Here is a 13529-nt window from a genome sequence, read left to right as displayed (position 1 = left end):
TTGCCTGCTTTGGTTGGCATTCTGATCTCTGTGAGATGAGTGTCGTAACTGAAGAAACACAGAAACTGATGATACAGTAAAAGAAGTGAAAGCAATGAGCATCCAAAATATGTTTACCTTTAATATGAATTACAAAACATGATCACACCGAGTACAGCAGATAATAGCAACTGGATGTATGTTTGCAAATGATTGTGTCACGTAATGAATCAATTTGACTTGTCCTACAATTTTACACATTAATGAATAGACAGTTCGAGAGGATTAAACCACAACAAAATCAAAAAGAGAAGAATGACCTCAGTCCAAGTGTTTCATTGAAAAACATATTTTATTCTATGGTTAAAGGATCAAGTAGCATCTGTGCTGAACTAGTAGAAAGACATTCTATTGCCGAGGCATTTTATGATGCTGTGGGGGTCAAAACCGCCATATAAAACGCCACAAAGCCCTCGGATATTCACAACAGCGCTGGTTACTGTATTAAATCAATCCTGGCAATAACAGATGCTCGCTGCAGCTAACGCATCGTCTTTGAACCAGTATGTTTGTCAAGCCTAGAGTCGTTCCTGGTTAAAGTAGTCGGCACGCAGAAGCGAATTAGGCTAACCTGATTTGATTTACCCATGCGGGATGGAGCGGGAGGGACGGGGAAATGGAAACCACAGCCCTAAATGATAAAACCCACCGTTAAGACTGAAACACTGTCAAATCAAACCGCTTCGGACCGATGCAGCTCGCTGCGCTACATCTGCTGTGTGGAGTTGCCGTTCCAGGTGTTGTTGTCGTCCTCGCTGTCTTCTTGAGTCCTTAACCGGTATATTTTCCCATCTTTCTTGAAGTCCTCAGGCCTCTTCTCAAGAACCCTCTTACGAACTGTATCTCTGGAGCAGAAAACAACAGAACGAGTAGAATTTAATAGAAATTCCTCTCACCGACACACAATATAGATAGAACAGCCGCGAACACTTTATAAGCAAAACATTTGACAAAAAGGATTCAAATGCTGAATCTAATGTTAAAAATTTGTTATGAATTGAGATCCAGCGACATCATGGTCTCTTTCCCAGCATTACAATAGCTATTTTTATGCTAATTTTCGTATTTCTGAATGCAAGATAACATAACAGCATTTATTGCATGTCATCTGAGCGGTTTGAGGCTCAAGTCATTTAAAATTGAGGAAAAAGAGCCACAATGGCTTCTCCTACTGCAGCAACTTCCATTTTTAATAGATATTTTGCAATAATTTCCCAGGTATTGACTGGGATTTATTCACTAATACTTTATACGATATTGCAATTTTGTGCACAAGTTAAAAGGGACGTTTTATGCCCTTGATGTTGTTTTTGGCTCTACTAGAACAGATTTTCCTGCTTGAATGTTGATTATTTTCCTCATATTCTCCATTGTTGCAGCTCCTCTCTTCCCAGTCTTTCAGTAACGCTGTTTAGTTCTCTATGAAGCCCCTCCTTCTGAAAAGCACAATGTGCTCTGATTGGTTGGAGCAGTGTGTTGTGATTGGTCAAGCACTAACTAACTCAACCAGGCCCGCCCCTTTATTCTGCGTATGAATTACTTAAATGAGGAATATTGTGACGTGTTTGTTCCCGGAAGAAACTCAAGACTACAATGGAGGCGTTTCAGGGAGTTCAGAAACAGTGACACTGATATAGAGAATAACTCGGCCTTGAGGGACTTTTGCAGAGCTTTTTCATGCTCAAGCAGCAACATTACACACTAAAGAAAGATGAACATGGAAAAAAGAATAGGGCCTCTTGAAATTCGCAACTTTGGATGGAAACATAGCTAGCGAAGCCCACAGGTCACATGTGTGACAGTGAGGTCACAGACGCACCTCTTTGGTTCTGCGCTGGAGCTGGAGCTGGAGCTGGAGCTGGAGCTGGAGCCGGAGCTGGAGCCGGAGCCCTGTGCGTTGGCTGTGTGCTGGTTCTGAGCAGCTGCAGGTGGCGGTGTGGAGTTGAACAGGAATCCGCTAATGAACCTCCAGACGGCCAGCAGCGGGTAGAGCAGCGAGCCCAGCATGGCCCAAACGCCTCCTCCCGCAGACGAGCTCACCACAGTGTTGGACGGCCGGCTGGACTGCTGCTGGGACCAATCACAGGGAGAGCATTCATGTCATGTGACTACACCATCAGATATTTGAGCTGCAAGATTGTGCTTTAAGACTGTGAACATTTAATTCACAAAATAAAACCCCTGAGGGTTTCTAAATGGCATAAAAAATTACAAATGTTGGAGAAAACATGACTGGTTATTGTTTAGCATGTTGATCCAGTGAATCAGGGTGTGTGTGTGTGTGTGTACGCGCGTGTAGGACTGGGTATTGAATTCGATACTTTTTATGTACCGATCGAATTGCCTCGATACTATCAAGTATCCAAAAGTGTCTTGTCATTCAGTACCAAATTTCGATACCTCAGAACAGAGCAGGGGAGGGTGGGCTGAGAAATGCAGTCTCGTTGAGCAATGTGATAAAGTTGCATTACACTGTTATTTATATCTAAATATATAAAACTATGCACGCGAGAGAGACCCTGGGTGCGAGAGAGCGAGTGAATCAACGGTTTCACTTTCAGTTTTTCTCCGAAAAGGACAGGTGAGAGTACTCACTACAGTCACTCCAGATACTGTGAACAGAAAACAGAAGTGCCGCACTGCCTGCACAAACAGCGGGACGCGCAATGTTTTTTAAACTAGTTATAGGCAGGTACAACACACAACAGCGTTACATCAGCGTTCGTTCCTCAAGTCTATAGAAAACACGCGACCGGTTCGTGACGGGCTCTAGTTCGCCTACACGAGCACAGGCTCTGGCTCCAGAACGCGAACGTGCATCACTCTTTTACTTTCGTTTTCAACTGAATGTATTTCTCTTTAGAGAAAACCAATCAAGGAAAGCATGTGCCTAGAGCACCTCCTAGTGGTCATTATATAAAACACAAAGGAAAACCCTACATGAGATATTGCTTTATAACTTTAAGGTGCAGTATGTAGAATTTCTGTCCGCTAGAGGCCTATTCAAAACAAAGGCGTAGCATGATGACGGCAAGTTTGAGCGTGGAATCTTGGGACATGTGGTCTTCACCTCAACGGACGGTGCACAAAAATAAGGATAGGACTTGGGAAGAAATCATGTTCATGGATGCGATTATTAACATTACTGTAGTATGAAGCAGAGCAGGACCGAGTGTTGTGGGAGCTGAACGAGGCCGCTGGAGCGATTGCGCAACACACGCCTCACGAGCAGCGGGGCTTTTATTATGCCACAGTCACCGGCGCTGCTTCCGCTTTTCCGGTCATGGGTATGAGGTAACACAGATTTGTTTATACATTTGAGTGTGTTGAAAATGATGTTATAACATTACTCTGTGTTTTCGCTGTACTCGCAAAAAATCAAGAACATTAGATTTAAACAATAAGACTAAACGTGTTGAGCTATAACAATTAGTTTTCTGTCTATCAATATATCAAAAAAGTTGTTCCCTTGTCTATTAAAACGTATAATATATTAAAGCATCTTTGGTGTTTCCATAGTTTCTACAAAATAAAACCGGAAACCGAGGGTAACGCGGGTATGACGGCATTGACAGGCGACTCCTCACACGTCCCGGAGCCTTGGTTAAAATTGCAATTTTCTCACGATTTACAAATAGTTGCAAACATTTGGGATATTGTAAGTACTCAAGTGAATAAAATATATAACACTGGCCTAGTGGTTTTTGGATATTTTACTGCAAAAATCTTACATATTGCACCTTTAACAGCTTTAACTAAAAATATGCACAAGCTTAAGTAACAGAAATGATATAATTATACATTATATATAATTATATGTCCAACAATGATGTAGGTAAACGCTGGCAAAATATAAGTTTGAAGGGAGTAAAGCCTGTGTTTAAAGGCTGTTAATGAAATGTAATTTAGCCAAATAAGAACTTTAATTTATATAAATGTTATTTTATAAGCAGCCTTTTTTATTCCTTTGTGCAGTGGCTCAGGAGTCTGAGTCTGTAAGAAAAAGTCAACAAACTTAAAATATAAAACCAAAGATTTTTTGAGGTAATGTATAAAATTGGTATCGTTCAGGAAACAGTATCGAAGTCAAGGTATCGGTATCGATATCGAACATTTTTGAACGATACCCAGCCCTACGCGTGTGTGTGTGTGTCACTCACAGGCAGCAGGACGATGGAGGCGCTGGGCGCGAGTTCCAGCTCCAGCAGAGATTTCTCCAGATCTTCAGTTGTGAACTCTCTTCTGGGAAACATGGTGGCCAGTGAGAACTGACCGTATCTGTTCCCAACCTCCTGCAGGAAGACACAAGACTCTGTTATGAACATCTGCATAGAGTTTAACACCTGCAGTGGCAAACAAACACGTCCGTCTGCAGCTGCTGCTGAACCTCCGACACTACCAGAATCAACTAACATTATCTTAATACAACAGTTTCAGAGTAAAAATCCCACTCATATTTAAAAGTTTACACTGTAATTTTAACATCTAATCATTTGTAATGTTTTAAATTTGTAAAAAAACATCTCAATGGAGGAAAAATACTCGCTTCGGATAAAAGCGTCTGTTAAATAAATAAATGAAAATACTTCCGGATGGAAATGAAAAGAAGAGAGCCTCCATTGAGGTTTTTGCTAATGAATCAGCAGCACAGAATGTAAAAGAGCACTTCAAACCCGGCCAACACAATCATCAGAGTCACAGGACATTCATACTGTACAATAGAACAGAGAGAGACGACAACATGTAAAACTACATTTCAGTCAGGTCATCACTATCAGGGTCATCATCATACAGACCGACCTGAACAGCAAACTGTCTGGCCTCCTGCAGACGCGTCTCTGACGGAAACTGGTTAGTGAAGGATGAGCCGTCGGGCAGACGGAACTGAATCCTGGCGACCGCACTGACAACCAGAGAGAAAAACATCAGCTCTACGGTGATCTAACACCAACACTGACATCCTGTTACACTGCAAAAATCATTTTCTAAAAAAATATTCTTATTGGAGAAGCAAAATGACTGAAGATATTAAGTCTTGTTTTCTGAAAGATTGGTCAAAGTTAAATGAGTTTATGTTTAAAGCAAAAGCAAATATCTGTGCAAAGTTCACTGATTATGAAATGAGTTTAATTCAGCTATAAGCAGCTCTATACAAGACAATATTGTGATTATTCAGCTCAGTATTTAGCTCATTTAACTCATTTCAATTAGATTTTACAATTCTATTAAAAAAAAATATCATTCCATTCTTTTATGCCTACAGCAAAGAAAAGCTTTTCTATTTTGTTAAACCATAAATTATTTATGCACCACAGCAGCATTTGATGAACTGAATTTAATTTATGCAGATTCTTATGCCCAGAATTATTAGCTAAGCATAGGGATGGGCGATACAGCTAAAAAAATTATCACGATATAATGTTTCATATTGATCGATAATTATAGTAGAAAAAAAATATTTGAATTTAACCAATGCATTTTTAATTAAGGCAAACAACAAATAATTTTTAAAACAAAGCAAAATGAAAATGTAAACAAATCTTTTTTATATTTTATATGAAGATTAAATAAGTGTTGAAGAAACTTAGAGCTGCACAATTCTGGATAAACTGAGAAACTTTTTTGTTTGTTTCAAACCAAGATCACAATTCGGAATGTCAACTAAACTAAATAACATGTAATTAACTAGAGGTTCTGACAAAATTATTAATTGCTGCAGTCTTTTTTTTTTAAATTTTAAATATATTTGAATTAATTATTTAAAACAAATCTGTTCTATGTATGATTCAATGACACGCCCATAAATACTCTTGTTTCATTACTGGATGAATCAGTGTATTTGAAAGAATCTGCTGAATGAAGATTCAACATCAAATAAATTTTTTAACAGTCACCTGGTTCGCCACCTGGTGGTGAAACAATTTAATCGATAAATGCGTCATTTCCAGCGCGTTCAAATTTCTTTCAAAAGCTGATTTGCTCTATTTTGATCGATAACGTAGACTTTAGTTTTATCTGATCTATGAACTTTTATCTCAGTACTTCTGTGATAATTTGAATATCTGTAGCACAGAAATAAAGATACTGTGTGGTTGAAAAACAGCTGTTAATACCTACATAACCGCTCTCTCAAGATGAACTTTAAAGTAGATCAACTGTAAGAAACCATGAAACTGACGAGTTGAAATGTCCTTTTTTAGTCACAATCTCCTCGTCACCGGCAGGTACAGCACTCATTTTCATGCGTTTGCGTGTTCTGATTTCACGTGGTGATTGCACATCTGAACTCCACAGCAGCTTGTTTGCTGTCACTCGTAGCGCGTCATTTAAGTGAAACTATATCGAGAGTTATATCGAACATTTTTTCTATCGTTATCGATTAAGACGTACTGTCGATAAATATCAATACCGTTTTATCGCCCAGGCCTAGCTAAGCACAATTATTTTCATTTTTAATATGCATTTGTACTGGAAAACAAGACAAAAATACTAAACATTCTTAAATCAAGATACATTTACTGGAGAAGCAAAATGACTGAAGATGTTACGTTTTGTTTCCTGAAAAATGTCAAAATGCTGAAAGTTTTTGCTGAAAACATAAATAAATATCTGCCAATGGGGACAGAAAAACAATCATAATTTAACGGAAAAGCAAGATTATTTTTCTGACCCCACTATCAGATATTGGTTCTGGTTTTCAGCGAAAACTTTCAGCATTTTGACATTTTTCAGGAAACAAAACGTAACATCTTCAGTCATTTTGCTTCTCCAGTAAATGTATCTTGATTTAAGAATGTTTCGATATTTGTACTGGAAAACAAGACAGAAATACTGAGGAAGAACATCATTTTTTGCAGTGGCAGAGAAAAAAGGCAGAAACTCTTTTAACAGCTTCTGTCCAGAATTTTCATTTCGCTGCATCCAAAACATTTCATGCGTTACAGCAATGAGAAGAGGATTATTTGGCTTTTCGGTGATGAGAATTATGGAGAAGAAACAATGTCATCTGTCATAAATGTCACAAAAAAAAATTCTCAAGGTTCTAAAAACAGGCTTGCTTTTGAAATCTAATCTTTTATGAGTGATGTCACCTTCTCTCTCGCTGTGCGGCGTCTTTCTTGGCTTCATGTTCAGCGGCTCTGGCTTGCAGCGCTGCTAGTCTGGCCACCTCTGCTTCCTGCTGGTTCTGAGCGTAACGGGCCGCTCTGTCCGCACGGTCCTGTGGATGAAACCAGCATCAAGCATGTGCGATGATGTGTGTATGTAGAACAGGGCGATCAACAGCACAACTCGTGTAGGAACTAGATCTCCTACTGTGATCATGAACACGTGTGATCTTAGTATGCTTGTCTAAAAGCAGTAAGACACTTGAGGCCGTGTTGTACAATGAATCACTTCGCACCCTTCAGACATCTCTGTATAATACAGTGTGGTAAAAATATTGATTTCTCAATTCTCGAACAGATTATGAAATCATGTGAGAAACAGCATCAGGATCTGCGTTTGAAGCATCAAAAGTGTGATACCAGAGCGATCTGCTGCTTGACTCGTTCTCTGGCGGCTTTCTCCTCCGCCTTCTCTCGATTCCTCTCCTCTAGCAGGCGTTTGGTTTTCTCCTCCTCCTGCTTCTTCTTGTAGTCCAGTATCTCCTTTCCCAGCTTACGCCTCTCCACCTCCTTCTTGAGCTCATTCTGCCCATGTGAGAGGAAAATACACAGACGTTGTGTCATTCACGTTGCACCAGTGTTAAACTTTCATCCTTTAATGTAAATGAGAGTTCAGTGCATGTGTTAAAAGAGAATTACCTCTTCTTCTTCTTTCTTTTTCTGCTCACGTCTTTCCTCCAGCTTCTTCGTTAACCTTCATAAGGAAATTAATGAAAACAGATTAAAACCTTAAAAAAATACAAGTCCAGGGTATCTGCAGGGTTTTTAAAACATTTAAGGCCTTTAATAAGACCTGCCCAAATAAAATAAACACCATATGGGCAAGGTAGAGCAACAAAGTAAAGGCTGATTTATACTTCTGCGTCGGACCTACGCTGTAGGCTCTGCGCCGTAGGCTATGCGCCTGTTTTCATTTATACTTCTGCGTCGTTGTCCGCGTCGACGTGCATGCAGACCACTAGTAGGCAGTGTCCGCAGTCATGTTGAGGATCAAGGCAAAAGCCGAAGAAGCAGCAGCTGGTCATGTACGCTGTCAGAGAAGCTTACAAATAGAAGCGGCAGAGATGCGGCAAATAGGTAACGACATTTACGGAGCATTTGGAAGTTGAAAACGCTCGCTCTTTTCCTATTGCTCTGCGCCAGTTTTTTGATCCGAGGGAGGGGTTCTAGCAGACCAATCACAGCGCTCGCGGTCCGCATAGAATTGACGTGTTGTTACATTTTTGAAGAGGTGCACGTCAGGCTACGCGTGCTACACACAGCTGATTCTCAACGCAGAAGTATAAATCAACCTTAACATCCTAAAACGTAAATGACAGTGTGTGTGTGTGTACTTATGGCACAGCAAAAATATAGCGGTGACCCTGGTACAGCAGAAATATAATGCAAACATAAAAAGATACTCTAAAAAGCACAGCTGAATTGTACTGTACAGCAGAAATATAGCAGTGACCCTGGTAATATAGGGATTACCAGGGTCACCGCTATATTTCTGCTGTACAATACAATGCAGCTGCGCTTTTTAGAGTATCTTTTTTTTTACGTTTGCAGGTATGATATAAACACCATAAGATAAACACTGTCATAATTCATCAACAGTAGATCACAAGCAATCACTTGGCATAAATGTGGGCTATTCATGGATGCAAATTGCTCTGAAACCATGAGCCTGCAGAATGTGCAACATCGCCACGTTTTGACTTTTCTTCTACCATTTAATACTTTAGGAACTAACTGATCTTAGGCCTTTATTTTCAAATTCATAGTTTTTATGTGACATCACACCATTATAGGAACACCCACCTGGGGGGCAAAACAAGGCTTAACTCCATTGTCCGCCAGTCATTTTTACTTGGCTTGTAGTAAGTACTAATGTAGTAAGACAGTGATATTAGAAGACCAAATTCAGCATACAACTTAATAATGCATACTATGTACAGATTAACCCACAATATAAATGCATTAATTTCTCGTTAAACGTTTTCCCATAGAAAACCATTATAAAGAAAACACTTCACCCATTAGTGCCTTGCCTTCATATTCTAGGTTCATCTGCTCACCTGTATATAGTATGCATCATCAATAAGCTGTATACTGAATTTGATCTTTTAATATCACTGTTTTAGTACATTAAGGCACTTTAAGTGTTTTTCACATTATGTTCACAGTTCATGTTAGTTAATACATGTTAACAAATGAACCATATTGTAAAGTGTTACCATAACATTGAATCAAATATGTGGCAATAACAAAGCATAGCGAGAGATTTCTAGGCAGTTTTTTGTATGGCCGTTCATTTTTGACCAACTGTAACAAGGTGGGAAGTACATCAAAATTGTTTTGGAAAGTTATTATACCCTGTGCAAGCAAAGTCAGTAAGTTTTAGTCCAATGTTATAACATTAACTAGCATTTTCAGTTAAAAAAACCTCTAGGTCAAAATTATCAGAACACAACATGAGGGTTAATGTATTTCAGACAATACCTCCATTATGGTATGTACACTGCAAAAAATGCTGTTCTTACTTAGAATTTTTGTCTTGTTTCCAGTCCAAATATCTAAAAATTCTTAGATCAAGAAGCATTTTCTTGACAAGTAAAAATTATTTTCTTGTTTTTAGGAAAAATAAGTCAAAATTAAGTGAGTTTTTCCTTAAAACAAGCAAAATAATCTTAATCCAAAATGAAAACAAGATTATATAGCTTATTTTTGGTTTGAAATAAGATTATTTTGCTTACCCCATTGGCAGATTATTTTGCTTGTTTTAAGGAAAAACTCACTTAATTTTGACTTATTTTTCCTGAAAACAAGAAAATAATTTTTACTTGTCAAGAAAATGCTTCTTGATTTAAGAACTTTAAGATATTTTGACTAGAAACAAGACAAAAACTCTACATAAGAACAGCATTTTTTGCAGTGTAAAAACACACTGAATTGTGAATGGCCGCTTCGCATGTACATCAGACATGCTCTCGCTGTCTATCTTGGCAGTTCTTGTCCAGAATAAGCTGAATTCATGCGTTTCTCTGACTGATACGCCACTCACCTCTCCACTCTGGCATCTAAGGGCTCATCTGGCTGAGACGCATCTTCTGACAGCAGGTTTTTATCATCAACTGGAGTCGCATGACCTGACGCTCCGTCTTCCTCCATTGGCATAGACAGGGATTCTGGGGAAAACAGAAGGATCAGTCCAGTGCTCTACGAAACATTCTTCACCAAAACAGCAATGAAATTGAAACCATGAAATGAAACATGTAAATCTCTCTCGCTTGTGTGAAACACAGCTGAACCAACACTAGAAGCAAATCAATCTTTCCTGCAAAACCAGATGTGAGCAAACCATCATCCAATCAGAGCAGGTTTCTTGTGAGCGTCACCTTTAGATGTGGAGGAAGTGACGTTCAGAGCGTCCTGTGGCTCACAGACGGGCGGCGCGGGCGTCTGATCGGGTCTCTCTGTGTCCATCTCTGCGCCTTCAATCTGCTGCTTGTGCATCTGTACAGAAAGGTTTGTTAGTGTGCTGCATGTGTGTGTCTAACCTGACAGAAACCTGAGGCTATGCTCACATTAAAGTCACCATGAAATCAAAACGGACAATTCATGATTTTATGGAATATTGCAGTATTTATTATGAATGATTTATTCCTGCACATAAACTCATGTTCCTCATAATCTTGAATCAGAATAACTTCCCCTCCCTCTTGCAGCATCTCTTCTCTTATCTGATGATGAGGACGGGGCAACCTGTCACTCACATAAGATCCACCAATAGCAAACCACAACCTACATTTGTTCTTGCACCAGAAGCCATTTCACTCGGATATACGGCACAATAGGGAAGAAAAGACCCGACTTTAATCTTGATGTTTGTACAAGACAACATTTTCAGTTGTGACGTGCGTTTATTCACCTCAGTGACTTTGTCGAGCCTCCGTTTCAGCTCTTCTGCCGTGACGCTGCCTGCGATGACCTCCAGAGGAATGCCGTTCTCTCCTATGAAGAAGCTGGACGGGATGCACACGACCGGATCTGTGTGAGCTCAGAGTTAAAGTCCGTCAGGACACGAGACAAATGGACCTATAATTAACTCATCTGATAAATCAGATTAGACTCTCTGTAGATGTGCTGTTAGTAGAACAAACCAGCGTGAATATAATAAACACGTCCTTTTTAGATTGTCACAGGAGCACCTGACTCAAAAGATTGTGTCTAATTGGTCATGAGTTTCTAGTTGTTTCTTTTTTAAGCACACAGCGCCCTGTTCACATATCTTGTTTGCAGTAAGTATTTGCTATTGAAGTGAACTTTTTTTATTGCATTTTTCCTCCATCGAAATTGGATATTACATTAGGCGTATTTATAATTTAGATGTGCTTTAAAGAGGTCCTTGATTATGATTTCACTTTTTTAACTTTAGTTAGTGTGTAATGTTGCTGTTTGATCATAAACAACATCTGCAAAGTTACGACGCTCAAAGTTCAATGCAAAGGGAGATATTTTCTTTTACAGAAATCGCTACAACAAACGGCTGGTACGGACTACAACGAGCTTCTTCCCGGGTTAGTGACATCACTAACCCTAAAATTTACATAAACCCCGCCCCCGAGAACAAGTAACAAAGGGGGTGAGGCCATGTTGGGCTGCTTTAGAGAAGAGGAAGAGTTGTTGTAGTAGAGTGTTGTTGACATGCCGTCATTTTACGTCGGACTGCTTCACAAACGAGGGTCAATTCAACACAAAAGATTAACATGACGGCACATGCTAGTGGATGAGTTGAGTCAACTCCACAGCAACTACATAAATTTATCCACTAACCATTCAGAAACGTCTAAAAGTTGTAACTTCTTCCTGAGTCTCTCCATCAGTGTCGACTCCGGTTTGAACAATGTAAGGCTGAACACCGTTACTGACAATCCTCATTTTGGCTGCGTGAGATTCTCCAGCTTTGTTGTTGTTGAGCACCCGAAGCGCGAGCTGTTAAAGCTCCGCCCTCTTCTGGAAAGGGGGCCGGGAGCAGCAGCTAATTTGCATTTAAAGGGACACACACAAAAACGGCGTGTTTTTGCTGAAACCCAAATAGGGGCAAATTTGACAAGCTATAATAAATGATCTGTGGGGTATTTTGAGCTGAAACTTCACAGACACATTCTGGGGACACTTATCATGCAAAAGGGGCATCATAGAAAATCCCACCATCCGTCCTCAGAAGCACAGCAAAGGATACAGATCTGTGAGAACTGGACACATGTTTCACTGAAAGAACAAGAGAGACAGAGAGAGACTGGAGTGATTGGAGGACATCATTGAGACGACATTGATCTGATGTGTGTCAGTCTCACCTCTGAGCGTCCACTTGAATCGCAACACAGCAGTTCCTAGCTGCATTCGACACAATGTCCGTCCTCCAACTGGACATCAGCTGAGAGGACTGATCGTCATTCCCTAGACAACAGACAGACAGATTGATAGAGAGATTAATGACAGATAGATAGATAAACAGACCGACAGACACACACACACTCCTGAAATCACATGATCGTCTCAGTTTAATAAAAAAAGATCCGGTTCTGACTGGACAAATCAACTCTACACTGGATACGAACACAAAAACCGTTACTATGGTAAAATATTATAATGACACAGCTGATATGGACACGATGTGTGAATATAAGCGCATATGTGACACATTAACCGGATCCCCTCATCATCTGTCATCGAGTAAGACTGTAAAACACAGTGAAGCAGTTAATGTGTGTGACGAAGATGGCGATGATAGTCAGGTACCTGTGATCACCACCACAAACACACACTTGCGCCGTTTAGCTGTGGCGATGGCCGCTGGGATTGAGCCGTCAAACCAGCGCATGATGAAGATGACGATGATGAAGATCACTGCTGCTGCTAAGTGGCTCTGCGGGTTCCAAAAGATTCGACAACTCACAGCTGCCGGAAGCTGCGCTCGGAACACGGAAGCAGTTCGAACCGAGGAACTCTGGGAAATGTCGTTTTATGCGCACTTTGTCAATACACGCATTCTAATATTCACACAGGGGTAGAAGATTCTTTTAATCAAATCACACACAGCAAATTTTGTTATATGAAGTAAACCACGGATGAGCGTAAATAACGTAAAGTGTATGATTCATCTACACGTCATTCCCCACCTGACAGGATAAACAGAGAGCCAAGATGGCGGCTGACAGTGATGTGAGTTTGTTTGTCTGTCTTGAATGCGCATCATTATTATCTGCATAATGTCAGTGTCATGTGTCATATGAATGCACGCAGTTATTTGACATGTTTCTGCTTTATTCGCTTCTT

The 13529-nt window shown here is 40.0% G+C and overlaps 2 protein-coding genes across 7 annotated transcripts in view; one reads left to right on the top strand and one right to left on the bottom strand.

Annotated features, from left to right (window-relative positions):
* Window positions 1-95: 95 nt before the first annotated feature.
* On the bottom strand, window positions 96-13197 carry ubxn4 (UBX domain protein 4). 3 transcript variants are annotated; one of them, XM_051905321.1, is made up of 13 exons: window positions 12993-13197; window positions 12548-12650; window positions 12433-12461; window positions 11119-11237; window positions 10586-10703; window positions 10252-10321; window positions 7845-7899; window positions 7566-7730; window positions 7131-7258; window positions 4840-4942; window positions 4200-4331; window positions 1859-2109; window positions 96-884 (listed from the first exon to the last, which is right to left on the bottom strand). In XM_051905321.1, exons 1-13 carry the CDS (start codon window positions 13072-13074, stop codon window positions 746-748), a joined length of 1494 nt encoding a protein of 497 aa, XP_051761281.1. In that variant the 5' UTR covers window positions 13075-13197; the 3' UTR covers window positions 96-745. The 3 variants fall into 3 exon arrangements, with proteins under 3 accessions (XP_051761281.1, XP_051761279.1, XP_051761280.1); XM_051905319.1 differs by having other exon boundaries at window positions 10252-10375; window positions 12993-13195; XM_051905320.1 differs by having other exon boundaries at window positions 1859-2106; window positions 10252-10375; window positions 12993-13192.
* rab3gap1 (RAB3 GTPase activating protein subunit 1) overlaps window positions 13190-13529 on the top strand; it is a 45390-nt gene continuing 45050 nt past the window's right edge. Inside the window, exon 1 of one of the 4 annotated variants that reach the window (XR_007931584.1) lies at window positions 13190-13415. Coding sequence is in view for 3 of the 4 variants with exons in the window: in XM_051905298.1 (XP_051761258.1) it covers window positions 13398-13415 (18 nt within the window). In the remaining variant the exon portion in view is untranslated. The remainder of the gene's footprint in view (window positions 13416-13529) is intronic. The other 3 variants (XM_051905298.1, XM_051905300.1, XM_051905301.1) reach the window with 3 other exon arrangements.

This window comes from Ctenopharyngodon idella, chromosome 9, assembly GCF_019924925.1.
Source record: "Ctenopharyngodon idella isolate HZGC_01 chromosome 9, HZGC01, whole genome shotgun sequence".
Taxonomy (NCBI): Eukaryota; Metazoa; Chordata; class Actinopteri; order Cypriniformes; family Xenocyprididae; genus Ctenopharyngodon; species Ctenopharyngodon idella.
This window is presented reverse-complemented; position numbering and strand designations above follow the sequence as displayed.